Source organism: Adelges cooleyi, unplaced genomic scaffold, assembly GCF_023614345.1.
Source record: "Adelges cooleyi isolate 19-005CV unplaced genomic scaffold, UGA_ACOO_1.1 ACOO_flye_CR_arks_rails_tigmint_CR_PRNA_41, whole genome shotgun sequence".
Lineage (NCBI taxonomy): Eukaryota > Metazoa > Arthropoda > Insecta > Hemiptera > Adelgidae > Adelges > Adelges cooleyi.
This window is the reverse complement of record NW_026096090.1, coordinates 4285028-4311166: the sequence shown is the minus strand read 5'-3', so window position 1 is coordinate 4311166 and position 26139 is coordinate 4285028. Positions and strand designations below refer to the sequence as shown.

The window sequence follows — 26139 nt, the reverse complement described above, 5'->3', positions numbered from 1 at the left end:
ATGACGCTAATGGGAATTCTATTCGGTCACAAATGCTTTTCTCGTCTCGCGGTAATGGACTTTTATTTCCAGCCAACGCTTTGACATTGTAGAATTTTTTCCCCTCAACCAAACAAATTTAAAACGGATACACAGCGTTGGCGGAATATCTATGAGCGCCCGAAAATTTTTGAATAAACACAATCATTCCCGGCCGTAATCACTATTTACACCATTAACTATCACACAATGAATTTGTCAAATTAAACGTGCCAACGCTTTACCGACCGGTTAAAAAATGGTCGTTTGGCTACGACTGGCTGTTCGTTATCCGAGTTCATCGTCCCCTCTCGAATAGCTAGTGATACCTAACGATTTGAAACCCAAAAGATAACTACCCTTATACAGTGTAATCTGTAGTTAAATTAGTCTATCCGACACCATATATTTGGCCGAATTTCTGGCTAAGAAGTATGGGTGACAAAAAGATAAAACTTTTAAGTTAAAAACTGCCGGCTAATGAAAAACATTCAGTGACAACCACAGTAAAATATTATTGTTCAGTTAATACATGTCATATCACACGACTTTCAAACAACGGAAAAGCGTTTATGACAATAATTTCGATAGGAAAGTGTAAAAATATAGTAATTCTGTCAATGACGTTTGATCATCGAAGCAATTATTCGGGTAAAAATAGTTCACTATTGAAACTCGCATGTTTCAGTGAAGCTTATTAGTTTTTTATTCTAGCCTACTCACTTATTTTGTTCTGTTTTCAGATTCTAGCACAGACATGCAAATTAATTTGGAGAACCGAAAACTGTTACTCGAACAAGGCGTACAGACAGAAGAGACCAGAATACAAGAACAACAACAACCACGGTCGTAATAATCAAAGTGTTATGGATTTTTTTTTTACTATATACGTATATGCGCTTGTATATATCATTAGTATATATACTCGTCGCGTCGGTGTACAATGTGCATGTGAAAAGACTGAAACGATTGTTGTTACCCCGAAGAAGAAACCACGATTAGGTTCGATACGGAGAGAATGCGGTTTGTGATGACAATATTTAGTTAGATAAAACCGCCTTTATCTAAAATAATTTTCAATCGAAATAAAAAAAAATGTATGTCGCCTTGTTATTTGCTTTTCGAACAAGAATGAACTCTAATATATCTACCAAGCCAATTTCTTTCTTTAATGACAAACACTGTTAGGGAGCTTTGTGTTTGGTATACGATAAAGCAATGGCGTACCGCGTAAGTAGGATTTCTTTTTAGAAGGGTACTAATTATATATATATTAAACAAGTTTACATACAAATTATAACATTAACAATAGATCGTGTTGATTATAAAATCGAAGTTTCTTATTGAATGATCATTCCTCTTGTATATGCCACCGTGGTATGGTAGTCATTTTGGAGATATTGTTGTAATGAAACCGGAGTAGTTGCTGTCGGTTTGGCTTTTCGGTTAAGCTCCGAGTGTATTTTCCCGTAAAATAACAAGCATAATGATCTAAGGTATGTGGCGAGGTTTTTTTTGTAAAAAATCCACAAACGTCTGGTGTAGTTTTATCTCGCTACCGCAGCGACCGAAGATTTCTCATTGCAAAATGGTTTGTAAAATCGGACGGGTGAACGCTGCGTCCGATGTCGTCGACCCGATAAAATAATGTGATATTGCATAAAGGTGTTGTAGCCGTTAAACACTTAAGTCGCGGTGGGAAGAGACAGGGAAAACACCGCCAATGCCGTACTGGGTCTTTGCCGCAATCCATCTTGACCGTGCATGAGATAATATTGTGGTCGGATTGCGACTATAGTAGGAAATTCAACCCGTCAACCGCGTGTACAATACTGTTCCGTGTAAAATACTTGGCGACAACACGGCCCGGCACATCCCATCACCTCTTTGGCCGTTTTAAGGACATAGCCGGGGGTAGGTTAAGTAATTGAAAGGAATCTGTCACTTTCCATTTTACTCCAAGAAGTTTTTTCAGGCGTTTAAAGCGTTACTGTGTGTACACACTGTAGTGGATAACGAAATTAGGGGAAGATAGGGTAGATTTGAACTGGATTTTATTAAATCGTTAATAGTAGTCGATAAGGTTTGAGGAAATACAGATTAGGTACCTACAGTATGACCAGCATTCTGTATTTTTTTTCCAACCCTTATCAACTATTATACTGTTTAAATAAATCCAGTTCAAATCCGCCCCATCCTTTCCTACAAATAACTGTATGATTAATATCATGCCCCGTAGTTTAATTAAATTTTTTTCGAGCAATAAAAACCAACATACAAACCCTATAAATTAACATTATTTTTCGACCTCATAAATTATAATAACGATTCACTATTTTTTTTTTTCAATCGCCTGCTGTTATAACATTTATATGTATTGCCAAACATGTAAAAAGTAGGTACAGAGAAAACGGAGATACGTTTGTGTATTTTCATATTTTTCATTATTGTACAATTGTTTTTTTCTTCTTAGGTATAAAATAAATAACAATAATAATACGAGGACAAGCATTGTTGAGCATTTAACGGTCTAATTTCCATAGATTAACATAATATGTGTTAAGGCTTAACGAGACTCGGCAAAACTGAGCGTTGTGTATTAAAACTTTAAACTGCAAAACAAATACCTGTTAGATAATACCATTGATTGTATGCATTTATAATCAATGGTAATACCTTATGTTTAAACAAATTTATAAAAAAAAAAGATTACCATTTTCCCCGTTCTCTTCCATTTACCTTACATAGATATTAAATGAACTAACAGCAACATTTCATACGCTTATGCACTTAACCTGACCAAATGGGTTGCACAAAAATATATAATTTTTGCAGTTCGTGCTTAAGCAATTGTTAAATGTCTAAGGTTCGTTAACCCTTTCATGAACATTGGAATGCACCTCGGAATTGGTTAAAAATACATATTTTATTTATAATTAAATATATATATAATATTCCACTAAATAACATTTAATCTTACGAAATTATTAATTACATGAGTTTAGTTAATGTGATACAATTAGTCTTTAACTAACTCAATAATTGAATGCCTTTGGAAATAAACATTGTTATATTTTTTTCTTTCGTTTTAAGTTATATCGTAAATGAAAATGTTTTTGCGACGTTTATGGTAATATATATTCGTGCTACTTAGTTTTTGTTGTCTCTTGGAGGTCGAATAATGCATTCGCGTATAAACAAAAGTAATATTATTCAAATGACTTATCGAGAGTAGGTTATAATCCCGAAGCTACTTATCACAGTAATCCGTTTATGCCCTTTAAACCGTCGTTAATGCAGTCTACCGGGAGAATGACTAAAATGATAAATACAATTATTCTGAATCGCCAGACCTTTAGCATTAAACACCTACCATACTTACAATGTACAGAATTATTCGAATTTCCAAAATTACCCTACAAGTCGAAGATGTGTACGAGCTGGAAGTGCTTAAAATTATATGAACGAGTTATTTATGGAGCTAATATATTTTAGTGTATATAGGTTTTTTGTTATTGAGATTTCACTATTTATTTGTCGACACTATATATGTGGACTCGGTTAGAACAAGTATATTAGTTGCCAATGTCAGAGAATTAATTAAGAAGGTTCGGGCACGTCGAACGAAGGGACATAAATTAAATAATAAAACAGGCAAGAGATATTAGTGCAGAGTTAATGCTACTTCAAAGCTTAAAATAACTATGTAAAAAATCAAAATTGTTTACTCATGCCAAAAACAAACATTGTTCCTTGACTAGCGTTAACGAACTAAATACGTGATTCATCAACAGAATTTTAATTAAAAATATGTTTTTCATTTAACTAAATTATAATACGAAATATTTTAATTTTAATTTTAAGTCTACTAGATTAGATGGAAAACTAAACTACCTGAGGTTACATTTTAAAATGCTATGAAGTTAGATTAACTTGATTTTTGACAACTTGATCTAAATGTAATACTTATTACATATTTTTTAGTTATTTATGAATATTATTCAATTTCTCAATGCTTAAACTCAAAAAAATTAGCTATACTCATATGTAAAGACTGCTTCTTGGCTTATTAAAAGACCTACGTACACTTATGCCTGAGTCAAAATGATAGTTGGCAGTGCTCGAATTGGAAAAATAAAAGTAGGGGGACGTTTTTACTTTAACAAAAAATAGCGTACCCGCTTTTTTTCGTCCGATTTATTTATACAGAGTCCAATAATGACAAAAAAGGAAACTAAAAATTTGTAATATTTAACCCGTTTACAGTATAAAAAAAATATATATATATTTCTTAAAATCGAAAATTAAAAAAAAAAGTTTTAATAAGCCTTATAATGATTTTCTCAACCGCCGCGAAAAAGCAAGACAATTTTTAAACAAAATTGTTTTCTGTAATAGTTTTTACACCTTAGTCCTTAACTTATTTAACCAGTTCATTCTTTAAAAAATAAATAATAAATAATAATGAACAAAAATATAATTGAAGGGATTTTTTAATATTTATTTTGTAAAACATATTATTTACCATACTTTCCTATAAACAAACAAGTTGTACTTTGTAAATATAATTTGTCCGAAGGTTTTAGATAATCCTTAAAATACATTTACACACAAGTTGGAAAACTTTAAAATTCGTGTTTTGTACCGTGAAAGTATTTTTACTCCTAGACCTTTCAATTAATAATTTACGTCATTTAATATTATTTAAAATACGAATAATTGGCCTAATTATCACAGAGTTCTGTACTAAAAAGTTGGATTCTGTGGAAATTATAGAATTGTTTTGTTCGCTGACTGCGTAAACAAATCCGTGTGTAGCCAAATAAAAAAAACTTTTTTAAATTGCCAAGGTAAAACCTCTTTGGTACCTATGGCGGAAAATCGAAATTTCCACCTACTCATTTTTAAACCAAATTGGTTTGGTTAGACAACAAAATGAAAAAACTAACCAGACAAAAAATAACCGAGATTCGAGTAAAATGCATGTAAGCGTGAAATGAATGAAGTGTAAAACATGTATTATATATTCTATTAGATCATTATTTTATTGATATTTTGTGGTAATATTTGTTGAGAAGATATAAAATTGTTACCTATCTAAGCATCGGAAACATACTAACGAAAAAATTTTAAAAATTGAATTCTTCGCATTTATCTTGCTAATGTGTCATTTTACCTTTTAACAAGCAATTTCATTAATACATCGATAAACTATAAAGTATAAATTTAACTAATGCTTTCTCTATAGCAGTAAAAAAATAAATAATATGTTTATTTTTTTTCTGCGGAATTAACCATTATATTTTTACCCACTTGTCAATTAAAAAAAACGTATACAACGGTCAACGAGAATCGATTTGATAATTTGTCACAAAGGTATTTTTCATGAATAAATGAAAATAAAACATAACCATCATATCGTATTTTCGTTTACCCTAAATTATAATAATAAATAATCCAGATCACTATTAATAAAGTTCAAATAATACAAACAATTATAACAAGACCGTTTATTTTATAGGTACCATGTACTATTTATTATTTACTCATTAAGGTCAACTCAAAATGGACTGAAAAAGGTTTGCTTTCAAATTTCATCATATTATGTTCATAACGATTTTGGTTATGAAAATAGCAAATAACAAGGCACGACATGGGTTCACCATTTGTTATTTATAAACGAGTTGTTGGGTAAATAATTTAATAATAAAGATAATAAATACAATTATTCAAAAATGTTGTTTCATTTATATATATATTATAATAGTATATGTAACAGAATAAACATTATTGTACAGAATTACATATATATGACGTAAGTGTGAAGTAACCAAATTATTATGTTTTAAAAAATTATTTACATTATTAATTAGTAATAATTGCCAGTGGTCCTCTTTGTTGTTGCTTTATGTTTTCAATCGTTATACATTTATTTTACTAAAAGTATTCAGATTTTGTAATAGGGTTTTCGGAAATGTCGGTTGACCGAAATGTAAACATTATAATATTATGTACCTATGAGTTGCTCAATGAATGTATTTTTTTTTTAAAACCCTTTTTTTTTAGTTTTTCGATACAATATTGTTAAAATGATCAACATGTCAAATATATTATTACCCACATACCTGAAAGACAATGTTTTGTTGGTATATAATAAAATATTGTTATTTTTTATTAATCCTGTTTTTGTTTTACATATATATTCAAGTAAATATTAAAAATACGTATTTATTAAATAGATTAAATAACATAATTTCCGGAAGTCTTTTTTTGTGTCACTGCAACAATAAAATATATAAAGCTACTCCAAAACAGTAATCTGTTTCGGTTTCAGTAATCCAACATGAAAAATACTCTTGACTATAATAGTTGGGAATTTTTTTAACAAGTTATATTATAATTTGTTTATTTTACAAAATAGAATTCCTTTTAATATTATCTTAAACATACAGCTTAAATAAAAGTTCTTATGGAAAATCTTTTAATTTATTACAATAGTTTGTTCTCATTTATTAAGGAAAAGGTTAATGAAATATATGGATTATCTTTGTTTTGTATTATACCTAAAGTGTAGCAATAACACTTTTTTTTTTACACATTTATTAGTTATTATATTATACACAAAACCATAATTATTTCTTTACTATGTACTAAACGAATAGATTATGTTTATTACTCTACTTTAAAATTAGTTAATCCTTTATTTAAATTAAAAACATATTAATCCACCTTTTCAATATTTAATTTTCCTGGTTAAACTTATTGCTCATTCTTTTATCCTATTTCTCCGCTCTTTTTCTATATTAAATTCTTACTTGTTCTATCAAAAATTACGGCCTACTTATTATATAATATTTCAAATGGTCTCACATTTTGAAAAATGTATTTAACACTGCGAGATCATACACAACATTTAAAATGTTTTTTTTTTAGCCTACGACCTGTTGGTCGGTTTGAACAACTCTTGCTCTACTAGAGAAGAGTTGCCATCCTAGGGAAGTAGTTATGGTGCGGTGGTTTCCCATTGCCTTCCGCACCAATCGGGAGCCATTTCTCTCTCCAGACGGTTGCCCGCCCAGCTAAGCGACCGAGATTCAAACGACGGCTAGTGCGTAGAAACACTGCCGCGGTAACTCTCTCGGCCACAAAGCCACGACGTATTTAAAATGTTACAAAATGTATTATTCATAGTAACAAAATATATTGCAACAGTAGGTTAATTAAAAGAAATATAATGTAAACATTTAAAATTAATCGCTTACTACTTTTTTATTTTTAAAAATTCTTACAGTATTATCTGCCCCTCCAGATAGTATTAATTTATTATTTGACCAATCACTACACAAAACTTTTTCTTCGTGGCCAGTCAACTCAAATAATGGAACTTTAGGACTGAAACGAAAATATGAATTAGTTTTCACCATAAAAACAAAGCAAGCATAATTATAATAAAAAATATGACAGTTACCTTCTTGTATCCCACATTTTCATTTGGTTATCATATCCACCAGAAACAAATTGGTATTCATCTGTTTTTGACCATCTAACAGTGGTCACCCATTGCTTATGCGATGAATAAGTGCCTTTTACCAATGAACCCTCTAAAAATAGTATAAAATATGTATATTTATTTGTTTAGTTTTAAATTATTTAAATAGGAATCGAAGACATTACCTTTAGATCTGAGATCGTATAAGCGTATATGTCTGTCAGATGAACACGTAATAACTGATCCAGTTAATTGGGAATAATCGTGATCAAAGAAAGATTTATTACCAACAATTTCAGACTTAAGACCACCCAGCTCACCATCCCAATGCTTTATAGTGTGATCCCAAGACGCGGTTAATAAATCTGAATTATTTATAAAATGGACGGATGAAATGTTTTCTTTGTGACCTTTTAACGTCATAATCGGAGGCTATGAAAAATAAATTATACATTTTTAATGCAATTTGAACTATTTAAATAAAACACTGATTGTACATATTATCAAAAATGATTTACCATAACTTTCGTTTCAGATTTCTTTTTCTTAGTGGGTACATCAGCAGGCTCGTAGTTGGGATCTATTGAATATTTAAATATAAACTAAAAACTACAAACACAGATAAAACGTTTAATAATAATTTTACCTGAAGACCAAATTTTCAGCAAAGCATCCCATCCACCTGTAGCAAATCTTGTAGAATCTGGACTTACACTTATACACTCAACAGCTCTCTCATGTCCGCGCCCGATTTGTAGGCAACTAGTAGTTCCTTTTTTAATATCCCAGTCCCACACTCTAATTGATTGATCTTGAGAGCCACTAAACAAATAAATTATAGTGATGACATCCAATATGAATTAATAACAAAAAAACTTTATGGACATAATAAAAACTAGTCACTAGACAAACCTAACAAATACAGCAGAGTCTTCTGAAATCGACACCCATTGTACAGCTTTCACAGGACCTGTATGTCCAGCAATACCAATCTTGTGTTTACCTTTACTGTTCCATATATGAACAGAGTTATCATAACACCCTGTTAATATCCTGTATAATATTTTTTTAATTAAGACACCGAGAGTAAAACATAATATTATAAAGTAGTATACTTAAAGTATATTATACTATTAAGCAAAATTAATCATACCAAGGACTTTTAAAATGTATGGCAGATACCCAGTCGTCATGTATAAGACAATCCAGTGGTTCTGGAGATGGAGTAGCTTCCATATATTCAACGACCACAGTACTTTCACTGGATACATTCTTTTGAGACAAATGTACATCCAAAGGAGAACGTAACAATTCATCATTGACCAAAAAATCAAAATCCACCTTTTTACATGCTCCATTGTCATCAGATAATTTTTCTAAAAATGTATAAATAATATATACATAATATACATGATGTTATGTTATGCGATAATTGAAAGTTTCTAAATTACCAATTACTCAAAGAATATATTACATCAAGCAGTAATTTTTTATAAGAATATAATAAAAAAAATAAGCACACATTTTGAACTATTGATTAAATATTCATATAAATACACGAACCTTTAAGTAATTCGTTGACGAGGTTATTTAAATTTTCACATTGAATTTTGGAATCGACAGCAAAAGGATAATCTGGCACAGCATATCTAAATAATTGAATTAATAACATTTCAATATCAATTAATTTATTAAAAGAACAATGCAACCAATATAACTGGTACAATAAAACCAGTCTGAAGACAAAATTGCAAAGAAACAAAAAAAAATTATGTTTTATACAGTTTTTAACCATATTCAGTATACACTATACTATATACTATATACTATATAGAAATTCCATCTTTTCCGATTTTACAGTTTATTTAGAGTTTGTACGAGACAATATTCATTGCACATGGTTTTCATGGTTAAATGCAACAGAATTACGTGACCAATGAGATAATCTGTCTATTGGACACATGAATGCTGATTAACTACAAATACATAGTAAGTAGCATAATTAACAGTTAAGAGCGCATAGGTACAAAACATTTATTTGTGCTTTAATATAATATATATATATATAAACCTATATGTAGATGTATACAATACAGAAGTGCCTAGGAAGTACTATAGATTCTCTACATAGTATTGCTTTTTAACATTTATAATTTTAGTCGTTAAAGGGTACATTATGTAAAGCAAATTTACTGGTTGCTACTAAATGCTTCAATGTAATAGGCTGTGTTAATTTGATTAACACTCGCTGTATAAAAGTTAAATGTAAACTCACTTTTCTTGTTTGGTAATAAATTTGATTTGGATCTGTGAACCTAGATCAGTTTTTTTTCTCTGGACAGCCATATTATCAAAGTATAAAAACTAAAACACAAAACTGAAATTCAAAATATTAAATTAAATAATATATAGAATACTAAAAACGTCATTCATCTATCTGCATTTATTGTAAAGTGTAAACACTTAAAGTTATTAGTCACAAATTTTAATTTAAAATTTAAAAGCACGTGCTCCATAGTAGTTGTTATCACCTTGTTCCTTAATCATAATATCAAATTAATACAAGTTTACCAACTGTAATTCAACTACTACTTAGGTTGGTCATACCCGAGTTGAATTATCTGTTTGATTATCTAATCAAAATATTTTTGGTTAGAATTACTTAAATTAAGATCTATGATATATATTATTTGACGTTAGAATAACATATTAATTTGTTATTTATACTCATTAGTCATTATAGTCATTTCCAAACCACCCATGAGATAGAGTATTCGGCTCGTTTTTTTAACGTGGTATCTCCATGTGTGATGTTTCTAATTATTGTGGTAGATAAAACTCAATTATATGTATAGTGGAGGCATCGATATAAAGAATACACAGTGTGTAGTGGAGGTGTCTTTACTTTAGTAGATAAATTAACTTGGGTATAATACACGGTTATAGATAAATAATATCATCAGACGTTCATACAACGGGCATTCGACTTATCTGTGGGGTAAGCTTTTCGGACCGCATATGTACCAGATGTACTCGCTGGTCTTATATAGTATATCTCGCACATTCATCATACGCGCTTCTATGAACAGTCGAGACATAGATACCTAAGTCTAATACTACCCATAAAAAATATATGGAAGTAGTTTATGTGAAAGAATTAGTGAAAAAGTATAAATTAAATTGTCGATGGTGAACTAATGTGCGAATTCTGTTGTACGAGTAATAAAATATTTGGTGCAAGGTGGTTGGGATTAAAGTATAGGAAATATAATAAGGAATTTTCGAAAAAGAAAGAACAATATATTGCTTTTCACTATTTTCTTGATTACTTTAAGTGGGCGTAAATTTGCATGACCTTTATTTCATTCATAGTTAAATTTTTTAATTTTAATTTTTCACAAAATGTTTTTAATGTATGCAGTAAATTGGTGCTAGGTCTGAACCATAGACATATGACCATATATTTGATGGGCTAAATTATCGATATGAACTTAACTAATAATGTCCAAAGCTTGACATTAATTGAAAATTTTTTATCTAACACCAATTTTCCACCATTTTTTGAAAGAAAAACTGAATTTGAAAACCACCCATTATCTTTAAGTTATAATTAATATATTATAAAAATTTGAATATTATAATAATAACACTAAGAGTTTTTTTCTCGGCTTTTTTAAAGAAGTTTGCATTCCAACATGCATTGTTAGTCCCATGCCGGAGCGAGGAAAGTGACTCCTTTTCACTGGGCAGTTGCTCACATGATAAACAAAGACGTTTGGAACTAATTGTTTAACAGGGCACAATAAATACAGGACGAAGTCCCACCCTGTAATACTCACACAGATACTCATCTTCCATTAACATACCTCATTTGTAGGTACTTCAGACAAATAAATCCTACAAAACATTTTCTTATATTATAACTTAACTAATTTTTTTTTTATTTCTATGAAGTCAGGCAACATCTTCTGTTGGCATCCTAAAACAATATTCATCATTTTTACAATAAAAAATACAACTATATAATTAAGTACAAATATTGAAGACAAATTTAGATAATAAAAACAATTAATCGCGCTACATGCACATATAATAATATTTACTTTTTTGTATAATTATAATTTAATTCAGACATAACATAACATTCTTTTAAACTAATAAATAATAGCATGGAACTAGGAATACAGATTTATTTTTTGAACATATTACCTACTTTCATCGATGGCACTTAATCTAATCAATTTAATATTATTTTTCACATTTAAAAAAAAATACAAGACATCAGAACAAGATGACTTATTTTCTAAAGAGTGAAGAGTAGTTGAAAATCAGTTTGCCTACAATGTTTATAGTTGTAAATATTTTCAGTAATAGGCAAAATTTAGAAAAACAAAATCAAAAACTATAAAAGTATAATTAGTAGGAAATCATTAAAAAAAATGTAAATACATATTATTATATACATCTATATAACAATATATTTATATTATAAAATACAAATTATGCAATACTTACTAATGTATAAAAAAAATTCACTATACAGTCAAATATGGACTAATATAGTAAGAATTTGCATAAGTTAGATTATCAAAATACTGAAATTTTTTTTCAATTATGATCAAATGTAAAAAAATTAATGGTACAATGAATATTGACTAGTAATTAAATTGTTTACTGTCCTCAGTTTCCTGTACAAGCCCATCTTAATTTTTTGTTTAAAAAATCATTATAAAAACATAACCTTTTTAAACTAAAAAACATACATTTTTTATTTATGCAAACTCCAAGTAATATTATTAAATATAAAAAATAATAATAAAAAGAGTAAGAGTGATGGGTTATTGAAGTTTATTACTATTTTTTTTTTTTTACGTCTTAAATAGTTTTTGATAATACGCATAAATGTTATAGCTATAGTAATCTTAGTTTCCTAAGATTTTCCTAATTAAATTTTAAAATCTTACCTTTTAAAGTTACAGAATGAGAAGACTACATTTCATTATACAAAAATAAATAATCTATCTTAATTTTAATGGTATAAATAAGTTAGAACAACATACAAATAGACTATTGGCATCAATAATAAACATAACTAAATAGTATGTGGCATACTAAAGTTAACAAGTTCTTTATCAAAAGAGAATAATTGTAATACATTTCATACGATATAACAAAAACCCTAAAAAGAAATTGTAATATTTATAACATTATTGTGCTTAATATAATAAATAATATGTAAAATAACAAGCAAAATTTTAACAAATAAATAGATTATAATAGTATTTTCAATAAATAAAATTGTTTTATCGAGTGGAATGCACTAGGTTAATTTTTTTAAGAAGCCCCCCAAAAAAAAACTGTCAAAAATGTTATTTATAAAATACAGCTAATTTTCATAACCTGACTTGTTATCGTAAATGAGATTCTGTAGTGGATCAATTAATTTATATCTCACATATATTAAGAGGGTTACTTTAAAACTCTAATTCTTCCAATGTTCTTGACAGCCGATTATTGTCAATACGCCTTCGTTGGCTTCTTCGAACAGCATCAGCTCGGCGATAGGGTTCATTTTTCAGACCTAACAAAATATCCTCCAATGCTCCATTATAGACTTCATCTTGGTGCAACAACTTTTTCTCCTTAACCATCTTAGTTTTGTTTTTCAGTTCATTTATCACAGCATCCTAAAAATTTAAACACAATTTACAAATAACAATCAAAGTTGTTAGAATATCGAATAACCAACAACAAATTTTAAAAAGTAGAGGGAAAATGTATAAGAACACTGTTATTTTAAACTGTAACAAAACAACAATTGATTAGTAAATTGTGTAAGTCTGTTTTTTCTACAAAAATAAATAATAATAGAATATCTATCAAATGTTCTCGTGTTTCTTCAACCAAGGAATTTAAAACAAACAAACTGTAGCAAAATAGACAAAAATCCCCTTTTGGATGATGTATGATTATAACGAGTTTACTATGTGTAATTGCATGAAGAAACTTTTTTGTCTAATATTACAAAACATTTAACATAATTTGGAAAAACCAATTAAATTAGTACCGAAATTAACCATACACAATTAAAAACATGTCAATACTGGCTGTATATACTACTATTTAGAAGAAAACGAACAATTCACTGTCCAACCTGTATTTAACTTTCCTGTATAACAGAAGTCCATAGCACTTAACTGTATATTGAAAGCTCCCTGGCTTAAACCTAGTTTTTCTCCCAATTGTTCTTGTATTTACTCTATTTCTTTTATTCCCTCTACTTTAAATATTATTTAAAGAATTAGATTAGTACCTATACAAATATTGAATTGATCTCACATCAGTAGCTGTGTTATGAAGTGCAGATTCAAATAAACTTCAAGCGAATGAATGGTGTTTCGTTAGTATTAGGAGTGTAATGAATTGCATATTCAAAAAATAAAAAGCACAATGCGAAAAAAAAAATACACAAAATAAAACATAAAAACAAAATGAAATATTTTGGGACAATGCAAGATTTAGATACAATTATAAACACATGTTACAGATACAACAAAAATGTAAAAACAAAAAATATAAAATGAAAAAAAAAACAAATAAAAATAATGTGCGCAAAACATAGATACATCAATTAAAGATTTTCATTCAAGGTGTTTGTTAACTATCACCGTTTAATATATTTGGAATAAAATGGACGTACTTGTTGCATTTTTTGATTCATTTTATTTTTGGATGCTAAATTTTCAGTACTAGCCGCCTTTATCTGACATGCAGCTTCTTCTAACCGCCTTCTTTGTTCATTCTCAGTATCAGAAACCTAAAAATGTAATAAAACATTATTTCAATAAATGATTTTCAAAGATACAGAAAAATTAAAAAACATTTACATGGTTTTTAATTAAATTAATATTCACCTTAAACGCTTTAACAAATCTGACGAGCATAGAGAAGAAAGTGTTAGCATCAGTACCTCGACGGGGTTCACCAAAATATTCTACACAATCTCTAAATGTATCTTGAGCTGTTTTAGACTCGTTTTTTAATCTTTTCAGTTTATCTTCTGAATTATTTAGAAAGTCTCTTAACACCAAAACGTTTTGTGCATTACCATGACCTCGTGTCTCACACTCTTTCTTAACAATTTCCATATTCTTTTCCAATTCATTGACATCAGTAATGACATTTTCCAGCGACACTACAACATAATAAATTTTCCTTAATTTTTACATACTCACAATAAATTAATAATTTTAATCATACCAGTTGCAGCTTTATCAATGTACATAAATTCTGAATCAAAATTCATGAGTTCTGGCATCTTGGTTCTAATAGTATCAACAATGTAATGAAGTAAACACATGCGTTTATCACTTGACTTAGTATCCACTAGTGTATCGAGAGATTGCAGTTTAAATCCATATGCCGGACCACGTTTTGCACTGTTCATGTAATTACCAAAAGCCAGAACTACTTCTAACACCTTACGGAACTTCTTAGAATTTTTCACAGAACTCGAAGCTGATATAATTGCATGTACTTGCTGCAGCAAAAAATAAATGTAAATACCTACTCGTTTATGTTTGAAAAAACATCAACTAAGAAAGTTACCGGTGATATCAAATGAAGGTTGTCCAAAAAGTTACCCATATAATTCATTATGGATAGTTTCGTAGCCAGTCTTTCTACTTTGGTTAATTGCATTAGGAACTTATCTTCCTCGGTAAACATATTCATGTCTTTCTTTTCCAATTGATATTCCCTATAAGCCTTGACCTACATAAACAATAAAAATAAATTTATTTTATTTTATGTTATCGTAAATTATAATGTTTAAAAATGAAGGCAATATTAATTTGTAATCATTTCATGTGTAAAACATTACTTTTTGTTTCCCAGCTTAAATAAGAATTCTTATTATGGAATAAGAATGTAAAAGCTTTCCAAAATATTGCCTTATGTTATTTTACATTTATTAATACCAGTCTATCTTTAAAACCCTATTATTAACTATCTACATCACCTAAAAATGGTAACAATTACATCTGAACACTGGAGTGTTATCTACTAATGGATAATACATTATACATACATTTATAAAAATTAAAAAACCATAGTAATAAAAATATAAACAACAAATATAATTATATTGTTAAAAACAATTTAATCTAGAATTTAATTTGTAGTATATGGTACATATAATGGCATTTGTCAACAGTTTAATACCAAACATAAAAAGTATAGATCCCATTTTGCAGTTGAAAGGTGATGTAGGAAATAACTATATCAAAGAAAAAACAAGTGCAACCATAACCATTCAAAGACACTTCCGGGGTTATTACACTCGTAAGTATATCAATAACCTCAATCAAGCAGCATTAATCATTCAAAAACATTGGAGAGGATACTTGGATAGGAGGTATTTTTATTTTTAATACAAGTTGTTGAACATAATAATGTAATGGCTACTATAATTTTAGGTATGTTGATGAGTTAACAGTGAGAACGTTCATAGCAAAATCGATTGACCATTACAACAAAGCAGCCACAACAATACAATCATGTTATCGGGGTTACTATACAAGAAAGTATTGTGCAGACATAAGAAAAATAATGGAGTGGGCCAAAAATGCGGTAAAACAAAATGAAGTTTGCTCAAAAGCTATGCTCGATTACAGACAAATGAAATGTCAAGAATTTGAAAAAGTCGCCAAAAAAAAAGTAAAAGAAAGATTAGCCAAATGGATAGGTTGCCTCCATCCCATGTTAAGAACTAAAAACACTAAAGGAGTGTTCAGCACAAACGAATGTAACCACGATGACTCAGATCTTGAAAAGTTAATACGATACATGTTCTCAGAAATACATACACAAAATATCCAAGTATAACCTATTCATATTAAGAACTTGCCTCTTGGTCTGTAGGAATCATTCGCTGTAGAATCTCAACACTTTCCAAAGGTACTTGTTTCAGATCTAACGAGTTGACAGCCATTATAACGCGATCAACCGGCATATCTAGTTTTCTCCTTGAAATAGCTAAAACATAAATTGAATAAAAAAATCATTTTAAAACTATTATTATTTCTATTATATAATCAAAAGGTTTATTCACTGTTGACAATTCACCTATATTCCTTAATCGAGTATGCTCCAAGAGGGAAATACTGTCTTGCTTTTTCATTCGCTTGCTAGGATAAGTCATTAATCCATCGTGTCGATCAGAATCTCCATTGATTAACGCACGCCCAGCCGCAGTCAATTTGAACTTTTCTTCAAATTGGCTAAAATCTATCACAGCGTGTAACTTGTCGTCATCTAATTCATTAAAAATTGTACCTCGAACCTGAAAGTTGGATAAAAAAATATAATAACACCGATTAAAAAAAATGTTTAATCAGTACTTGATTCGGTTTCATGGCAACCCAGTTCAAAGTCGGTAACTTGTACTTGGTCAGTACTTTGCGTTTGATAGTCATAGCACCATCTGGCGCTTGCATAGTCCCCGCTAAAGGTGGTGGCGCGGGTATGCCTGTGGGTTTAGAAGACATCGGAGGAGGTGGTGGTGGTGGTGGCGGTGGGGGACCAGCTATTGAAGGAGCTGGTGGCGGAGGAGGAGGTGGTGGTGGAGGAGGAGGAGACGTAGATATACTATTGCTGCCCGTAGAAGAACAACTCGAGACACCACTGCTAGAGCCTTAAATACAACAGAAAAACGAGTTAGGTACTATTTATTTAAATCTAAAATATTTGTTTACTAACGTCTATGATTTATCATACTTAAGTCTGGATGAGCTCCTCGCGAGATCAGCTCCTGAATTTTCTCTTCGAGTATGGATTGCCTGGATTGAGACTCTCGCTTTTGGTCATTAACGACTCGCCTTAGTGTTGCTACTTCTTCTTCAACAGCGCGTTTGCTCTCGGCCGCCGCGTCCCTTTCCGCTCGCGCCATACCCAATGCGCTCTCTAAAGCCGCCAGTTGAGCCAATGACTCGTGTTCCAGTTCACCCAGTCTATCGTGAGCCTGAATACAACATTTATAACTTTCGACTGTTGATAGTTAAAAAAGTCTAACGAATAAAAACATACGTGCGCCAGTTCGTCCTCCAGAGATTCCACTTTTTCTAACGCAGCCGTTTTGGTTTCACTGTCTTCCATCAAGGCAGCTACATCAAACACATTGTCAAGATACGCCGAAATCTGGACTTGCAGTTCTTCGCTTTCAGTATGCTTGAGTTTGTCAAGATAATCATCTAGGCCGAGCGTACTGAATTCGTATTGCAAATGGACCCGAAAATTCATGTCTTCCACCGAATGTACAATTATATTTATGAATTGCATACAAGCAACCTGTGCATGTCATTGAAAAAATATTAAATTATTTAAGGACATAATTTTGTCTATTTATACACGTTTTTAAAGCATTTTAAACGAACGCCAAATAAACGCTGTTTAAAATAATTTAAAAAAACATTTTACGCCCATGAACTTTTCAAAGTTGCAGTTATAATTCATACAGTATAATACTAAGCTATAAAAGTTAAATCACAAAAATTCTGTTTACTTTATAAAACGTTTAAAATAATTATAAGTAGTTTATGTAAACAAAAAACAAACGAGTGTAAAGAAAGATTATTTAAAATAATAATAATTAAATGTCTAAATCAATGTTGAAATAGGAAATGTTTTACCATTAAGATAGTATCATGATAAAATAAATTATTAAACACACCCTTTTATTTCTGATCATAAAAATAATAATAACTACTCGGCCGGACATGCACTTATGATACATTATTAATTTTGAAATTATACCGTACCATGAATTCGATATGGAAGACTTCGTAGTTTATAAAGTAATCCATTAGAGTTTGAAAACGTTTTTTTTCTTGACAAACTTCTTTGAAGTTATCGAAAGCTGATAGGATGATCTCGTGACCACCCTTGACTAGACATATTGCAGCCAAAAGCTCTAGCACTAGAGCTTTTGTTCTGTAATAAAATAATAAAGCAATTAAAAATTTAAAAAGTTCGCGTGAAGTATTTACAACACCATACCTTAAACTTTTGTGCATCAGACTCAGAGCGATACTATTTATAGCATCAGTATGTTGAATAACCATATTCAATCCGTACTGTAACAGAAAAAATTAATCAAAACCGGTAAACATAAGCCACTGTTGTTTATTAATGCGCTTGAAAACCGCTGACTTCGCCCGTTGGCCATTAGTTTTTTTATTTATCAGCGAAAATCCATCCCAGGGATTCCTATGGGAACTAACCTAATATAGACCGGTTACAAAAAAAAAAATAGCCTCAAGACAATACCAAACGATAATGGCATCTATACGAGGAAACATTAAAATATAACGCATATAGCACATTCCAGTCATAGTATTTAAGAATGGAAACTGAACAATGAACGCAAAAAACAGAATAAATAGAAACAACCGACAACATTAAAATGTTTAACAGATTTTTTATCCGCTTTCCTACAGTATTAACGTGTTACCTATTAAAGACTTAATAGGAGGTCACCTACAGTTGATATTGTAAGCAAATAATATGATTGACATAGTTACGTTCGTCCTGCCGAATGTGTACACAATACAAATAATGTCGAAAGTGCATTTTGCTGACATTTAAAAAGTAAAGGTCCTCAAAGACTACCGGCGAAGAGACCTTAACGGAAATGCCATAACTGACAAAAAAATATATAGGTACCAGCCAGTTTTGATTAAAGTTCAAAGACAAAATCAATACGAAAACATTTCGGGTCAACCGCGACGAATTATGTTTTTAGTAATAACAAAATAATACAGTTTATTTGCCAATTTTGATATTACACTAAAAGGGACTATATTTTTGGAGCGATCAAAGGGCGGCATTTCCTTTCAACATTTTTTCTATACCTTTTTGCCAGCTAAAATGTTTGAATTATTTAATAATATGGTGGAAGTACATAGTAATATTTTTTTTTTATAAATAAGGTGACATTTGGTTAAATGAGGCTAAACGAATCGTGTACACTATTACAATTGCATAGAACGCGCTCTATTTCGGATTATTGTTTTGCCAATATAATCGAGGTGCTTACAAGCCAAAGGATATCCTTTCTGCACTTAAGCCCCTTAGGTTCCTCAACTGACGTCTCACGCGTAACTAATAAGCAATCGAAATAGTGACATCCTACAAATTTTGCTTGGCAAACGATAAACGCGTTACATAAGCGCCAAGTAGTTTAATTTGACAACTTACAAGTAAAAAAGTACACGATATTTTTTATGATCTATACACACATGAACAACGTCGTCACGCCACACTCGGTCAAACGCTAAACGCAAGTGGTGTGCACTGTGCACGCCAAAAACGTGTCAGCAAAGTACATTATGTAATACTGTACACACACACACGGCAAAACCTCAGGTAATTTTACCTTATTGTTCATAATGGCCCGCAAGCACATGATGCAAACGTGTATGTCGTCTTTGGTATCGCCCATGTTCAGCCTGGCAGCGTGCCTCGATCTCTTCTTTATGTCGGGACTGTCCAGCACGTCTAAAGTGGGTCTCGCGTGATTCACCGCATTACCGTTACTACCAACGCAGTTTGCATGAGCATGGTGATTACCTTGGGTAAAACAAAAGCTGTTTTAAGTACAAATAAATAAGTGGGTAGTAGGCTATAAACGCGTAGTTTTCGCTCTCCACAAAACACCCCTCGTTTTATTTACTTTGAGTTAGCTTCTCGGTAGAAACGTTAGTGACGTCCGCGCATGCCCTTTGCTCGTGCCTCATCATCACCAGCCTAAAGCTCAGGTAGTCGATCAACGAGTCCAGTCCGTGGTTTTGGTCGTCGAGAAATTCACGGACCCACCTAAAAACAAAACCAGACAAGTATGTTAATTAAGGTCAAACACTGCCCAAGGGGGTAGTAGCTGCACACTGTGTAGTATAATAGTAAAAAAAACGCCATAATAAATTTGTCGCGACACCTTGAATGAGGTTGACAACATAATATATGATCAAAACCCGTCAAGTTGAACAATTAAAATTGAAATGACCTTCCAAAGAGAAGAGTATTTGCCAGTTAAAAACTTAGAAACGTAAAATGGAATACAGTATTATTATTTAATTTTGTTTTTGTTTTTGTAGAACTATCTTTGTCACAGCAACGCCAACAGATAGTGTCATGAAGAGGACATATCTTTACACGCATTAAAAATGTAAAAGTTTAACCATATTGCCGCCGCTTATCATGATTCGCAGACGGAAAATCATTAAAAATGCACGAGTCACTGATATATTTCTCGTTAAACTGAACCGCGAGGGCTCCTCAATTTCGTTTTGAACTCAATTTTTAAAATGTATTTTCAAACCATTAATTCCGAGTTAAAATAAATCGACTGTTTCTTACTTGATAATTTCTTATTTTTTATAATATGAGTAACATCTACAATCTTCATAAACACAATTATATAACATACTAAATAGACAGCCTATAATCTATATTATAATTATATCATCAAAATATTTGAGGAGGGGTATGCAGATTGCGTGGATACTAATATTTTATACTAAGATTAAAATAATACTTACTCTATGTGGTTGGTCCGCAAAGATATTTCAAGATCCCTTAGGACTTGAGTGGACGTGGCGTCTCCGACCATTTTTCGTTTCTAAGTAATAAAAAAGTTCATACAATTTTTTTTTTACTTATTCAGTAACGATCAATTAAAATTATTGGTTTGTTTGTTAAAACAAAACTCACTTACTCTTGAACTCCGGGAAGCTTTTGGATCCAAGTAGGTCCGTAGTCTAAATAAATAATGAGCAGGTGGATCTTTTGCTTGAACCCTTTCCTAAAAAAATTAATGATAAAATAAACATTAACGCAAGTCATTTTTTTTTATAGATTTCTTATCAGTTCTTGGTCGAAGAAATCTAATTGAATTTATAAGAATTCGAATTGAAAAACTATTAGGCAACGAAGTGTTTATCATGTATCAGTTATCAATTTCAAATTAAAATTCGTAAATTGTATAGTGTGTAATGCTACACTGCTACAACATTTACAGCTCACGGCCTTCCAAATCTAGTATTAGCTGTTAACGATCGAAATGTGTCGATTTAAGATATCATAATATACTAAATGTGAAACAACTTGTTTGAGAGTTCTAAATTATAGTATCCAAAAGATATAATAGTATAATAATATTATCATCCATGTCAACAAAACATTATAACCTAAGAACGTAACGTCCCTGTCTATTTTGGTTTATCGTCAATGGTAATATTTTTTAGAGGTTTTACCAATTTAAAGATACTATTAAATGCGCTAACAAACAGCAAGATAAGTGTTTAAAAATGATATACGCTGTACGCAAACAGCTGATACCTAAGTTACAATATTATAGTGCAAAAATATTAAAAAAATGCTGTTTTTCTAATAGCATGGTTAGTTTTATTACTAATATAAGCCATAACCCATGAATACCATGTTATTGTGTAGTCAATTCAGAGCACTGTAATACTAGAGCACCATAGCCTTTATGCAAGTAATTCTGTAGTTATATGATTATCGTATCTATAAGACGTCTTCAGACGAGACCGTTTGGAAGAAAAAAACTTTTCATCTTATTTTATATTACACAATGGATAGACGGGGACGACTACACGGCGTCGCATTGATTGAACGTCAGGAGAGTGTGGTGAATGAGTCAACTCGAAAAGTGATCCCTCGTAAGACCGATCCAAAAATAATATCCTCAGCCAACACAGATGGCGCACCTAACAGACAAACTATGGTATTAAACACCCAAAGCTAATACTGCACGTCTAAGAAATAATTCGCTTTCTGGCGTTAATGCAATTAACGGGACAGCAACATCAGCTCCTGAGGGATTAGAACTTTCAGACCATTTAGGAAAGAACACGGAATAAATTAACCCGACGTCGATCACAGCTAATAAACTCTATCGCATAAACGCAGTGACCTAAATAAATTGACTCCGGACAACCGCATGCGAACTACACTGTTATGCAACGTATTATAATACTACTGTATTGTTGTCTGAAATGATAATCGAATGAAAAAACAAACACTCCGCGTGATCATTTGGCCTACAAATTTAGCTAAAAATGATCTCTATACATAAATATGTGAACATTGAACACATATGATATATTTGAATGTATATATAAATTATTTTATCATTCTAGGTAAACTAGTCTAATATTATATAATATTAAAAAATCATAAAACATCTATTATGATAATTGATAAGGTATGAAGAATGTGTTATAAGTTATGAGTAGTACCGACATTTGAGTGATACCACCATCAAGTGGGAAGCAAATAATATGATTTTGGCCAACGTTTATTAGATGACAGTAATATCGGTTTCATTATTTATCAACAGTTTCATTTAACAATTTATAGTTTAAAAAATACACCAAAAACAGGTAAAAAATGTTTAAAAACTGATGCTTAACATTTGTATTGATTATCCGAATAATACATGTGTAGTAGTTATGTTATTTGTTCACGCGACACACGATACATGTAACATAGTTAACTAATAATTTTTTAAATTTGAAACCACTAAAAAATATATTAGTGTTTTTGTCAAAAAAATTTAATGTGTTTTGAAGGTAATTTTGACAAGCCGTAAACGTTATTGTACAATTGATCTTATCACTTTAAACTATAGTAATTCTAGAAAGTCTAGAAATTTTAGAAAACCTATCCCAAAACACTTCGTTCCCACTTTGCCGCGCTGTGCTGGCTAATTTTTTAAATAAAATAATACTTTTTACATTCATCTTCATTAACATTAATAATTTTGTTTTATTTTTTCTTCTATTGCTACGGCAGGACCTAGGCTGCTACTTCTTATAAACGTATTTTTTAAGTTGTTCTCCCTAGTCACTCTCTATCTTATCTTACTCTATCTCAACATAATTAGCCATCCTAAAGTCCTCGTTTTTACCACACTCATCCTCTGTTACATTATCGTGTATGCGCTATAAAACGAACTCCAAACAAGGAAAACAAAAATAAGCACTTTAACTTATTAAATCTTTTACTGAATTAACTGACGTCTGGTTTTCCAAGTAATTAAGGTATTTTTTATATACGTTAAGAATTATTATAGAATACAAAGACATCAACATGCGGACATAATAAAACACATTTGTTATTCACATAGTACAATTTCTCCTGTATTAACATAATACTGGCAACTGCCGCGAATATGAAATACAATATAAATCGCGTTCCAGGTAATTCGCAAGTGGGTCTATTATATTGGTCCGGCATCACATCATGTTATGTTTAACGGTCGAGTAGGTATACTAAAAATACCAAAATGTACGTAGGTTATTACTTATTATATTTTAAAGCGAAAATCAGTAGGTTATATTTATGTTTTTAATGACTGCCCTCATACACAGAAATTGCAGATTCAATACATATATACATATTAATACCTATCTACACACGTAATATTGACGGCGGTTGACCTCGTGGCTGGGAGAACTGAGGTTAACGGGGAACACACGATGAGTCACTACTATAAAAAAATATACACTGTCCACAGTAATAGTTACTCACATGATGAATACCTTTTATTAATATTGCACACATGAGAACTCGTCGTGTTAATTTTACACTTTCCCGTAACTGATAATAAAATTATCTCTAGGACATATAATCATATTGAACATTACAAATAAATGATAATCGCAGATTGATCAGCCTTGAATTACTGATATAGGACACACAAATATAGTTAATATGCTACAGCACTGTTAACCTAGAGTGAAATAAACAGCTATCATATAGAGTACAATTTGCGTACGTTTACGGTATTATTATTGTTATGAATTTAATATTAACGTGAAATTAGTTACATAATTTAAAAAAAAAAACTGATTTAAATTCATTAAATTGAAATTGAATTCCAAAATAGATGTAAATAGTCACAAATCTCATGGTAGAAAAGTGAAAACTGTCCTTTTTACGAAGCAAATATTATTATTAAATTGTTAGGTGACAGTAAAATATCTATACACGTCAATCGCACAAGCTACAAAATGCAGACATCGCGTCAATGACTAATCAAAATTAATTATACAAATATGAACACCCGAAAATTTGTTGTGGGTTTCGGCTTCGATTACCAACGCTAACAAGCAGTATTTTCCAAGTTAAAAGTCTTAGCTATGCCATTAATCACAACCATTCCTGACTCGCCCATTTAAAACGGGCGCGAATGGCATATCGTTTACATAGGTATTATTATTGTACCTATAATCCATAAATACTGCAACGCCCTCGAATAACGACAAAAGCGCTTTAGTAATAACTAATAACAACGAAAAGTAAAAATGCCTACTGCCAGCATTCTATAGGTAAACGACCAGGCCAATGTTCGAATCACGTTTTCCAGTTCGGGCAGTTATTATAAATACAACTATTATTATATAAATTACAATATCAACTCACGACAACTGCACACTGACACCTATACATGCCTACAGCACAGAAAGCAAAAACTGTAGGCGAAATAAGAACAAACTACACAGGGCTGCGACTTTCCCACCAGTCGAATCGAATTGAAAAAATACCTTCCGAAAGCACCCTCGAGGGTTTCCAACTGCTTAGCTATCAATAAAGTTATTCGTTTAAATCCTACGCATTACGAAAATCGTTCAGCTAAATCCAAAAATACATTTGGCCTATTATTATCAGACGTTTAAAATTAAAAAAAAAACAAAAGGACGATTAACATTTAACGATAAAACCGTAATACGACTGTAATGAGTTTTGTATGGAACAATGCTTAACTGGTTTTATCGCCGCATAGTCCACGCCAGCGCATGGGGCTACCCGCTACCCGTACAAATAGGAAACGTCACAAAAAGTAAAAAAATCACTAGGCCCTCAAGCTAATGACCACGTTCATTATTCATTTTCGTTCACAACATATACGCATACAGAATGGACACCCACAATGTTTAGCTTCGGATAGTAGAATTCATCACAGCAGAGATTCGGGGCACATAAAAATACTGAACGGGGAGGGCCACAGTCGACCACTTTCGTTTGTCCGGGATTATAATAATATACCGTTTTGGATTTAAAAAATCGTAAACATGCACTAACGGACGGAAGGTCGAACAATGCACTAATTAATTTGTTTATAATGGCGTATGATAAAACAACAATGCATGGATTGTCTTCTCCACCGAGCTCTATGTACCGTGACAAAATCAAAACCAGATTTATTATGTTTTTTGAAGACCCGACGAACAAAGTGCAGGTAACACAATACACTGCACGAGCGCGCCCTGTATACTTAAAGACTAGAGATTACACAAAAAAATTTAAGCGATCGATAGTTTGTCCTACGACGATTTAGTATTCTTGGTTTTTAACGGTTTCCTACAATCAAATATTTGAGAGCAGATTGCTAATAATTATTAAACGCTGAAACAATAAAGTATGCTATACATTCGTTTCTTGAGAATCTTCTGAACATTTCTCGTTTAATGTGTTTTATAGAACTTAAACACAAACGCAGGATTTCATAAATGAGGGAAGGACTAAAACACTAAAATAATTGTTTATCC

At 31.0% G+C, this 26139-nt stretch overlaps 3 protein-coding genes across 5 annotated transcripts in view; 1 reads left to right on the top strand and 2 right to left on the bottom strand.

The window, feature by feature from the left end:
- Nucleotides 1-5827, top strand: part of LOC126841928 (metabotropic glutamate receptor 2-like) — a 150938-nt gene extending 145111 nt beyond the window's left edge. Inside the window, exons 14-15 of one of the 2 annotated variants that reach the window (XR_007686248.1) lie at nucleotides 762-1248; nucleotides 5540-5827. Coding sequence is in view for 1 of the 2 variants with exons in the window: in XM_050578739.1 (XP_050434696.1) it covers nucleotides 762-871 (110 nt within the window). In the remaining variant the exon portion in view is untranslated. Of the gene's footprint in view, nucleotides 1-761; nucleotides 4269-5539 lie in introns of those variants that run through there. The other variant, XM_050578739.1, reaches the window with a different exon arrangement.
- Nucleotides 5828-7267: 1440 nt separating this feature from the next.
- LOC126841771 (ribosome biogenesis protein WDR12 homolog) lies at nucleotides 7268-10033 on the bottom strand. The gene is made up of 9 exons (XM_050578417.1): nucleotides 9783-10033; nucleotides 9071-9156; nucleotides 8661-8883; nucleotides 8420-8560; nucleotides 8154-8329; nucleotides 8026-8087; nucleotides 7693-7939; nucleotides 7487-7619; nucleotides 7268-7410 (listed from the first exon to the last, which is right to left on the bottom strand). Exons 1-9 carry the CDS (start codon nucleotides 9851-9853, stop codon nucleotides 7269-7271), a joined length of 1281 nt encoding a protein of 426 aa, XP_050434374.1. The 5' UTR covers nucleotides 9854-10033; the 3' UTR covers nucleotide 7268.
- Nucleotides 10034-11668: 1635 nt separating this feature from the next.
- The window catches only part of LOC126841770 (formin-like protein), a 29295-nt gene continuing 14824 nt past the window's right edge, over nucleotides 11669-26139 (bottom strand). Inside the window, exons 3-18 of one of the 2 annotated variants that reach the window (XM_050578415.1) lie at nucleotides 21279-21365; nucleotides 21103-21182; nucleotides 20238-20380; nucleotides 19941-20134; nucleotides 18563-18639; nucleotides 18325-18496; nucleotides 17594-17854; nucleotides 17267-17528; nucleotides 16909-17201; nucleotides 16634-16850; nucleotides 16416-16543; nucleotides 15116-15280; nucleotides 14768-15047; nucleotides 14422-14702; nucleotides 14208-14324; nucleotides 11669-13194 (exon numbers count right to left, since the gene is read on the bottom strand). In XM_050578415.1, the coding sequence (XP_050434372.1) occupies nucleotides 12982-13194; nucleotides 14208-14324; nucleotides 14422-14702; nucleotides 14768-15047; nucleotides 15116-15280; nucleotides 16416-16543; nucleotides 16634-16850; nucleotides 16909-17201; nucleotides 17267-17528; nucleotides 17594-17854; nucleotides 18325-18496; nucleotides 18563-18639; nucleotides 19941-20134; nucleotides 20238-20380; nucleotides 21103-21182; nucleotides 21279-21365 (2970 nt within the window). In that variant the 3' untranslated portion in view covers nucleotides 11669-12981. The remainder of the gene's footprint in view (nucleotides 13195-14207; nucleotides 14325-14421; nucleotides 14703-14767; nucleotides 15048-15115; nucleotides 15281-16415; nucleotides 16544-16633; nucleotides 16851-16908; nucleotides 17202-17266; nucleotides 17529-17593; nucleotides 17855-18324; nucleotides 18497-18562; nucleotides 18640-19940; nucleotides 20135-20237; nucleotides 20381-21102; nucleotides 21183-21278; nucleotides 21366-26139) is intronic. The other variant, XM_050578416.1, reaches the window with a different exon arrangement.

What these genes read in the sequence shown, in the direction of transcription:
- LOC126841771 (XM_050578417.1), bottom strand. Translation starts at nt 9,853, where the DNA reads ATGGCTGTCCAGAGAAAAAAAACTGATCTAGGTTCACAGATCCAAATC. An exon ending in TTTATTACCAAACAAGAAAA is followed by an intron (nt 9,157 to 9,782) that starts GTGAGTTTACAT and finishes TCAATTATTTAG; the next exon opens with ATATGCTGTGCCAGATTATC. An exon ending in CGTCAACGAATTACTTAAAG is followed by an intron (nt 8,884 to 9,070) that starts GTTCGTGTATTT and finishes ATACATTTTTAG; the next exon opens with AAAAATTATCTGATGACAAT.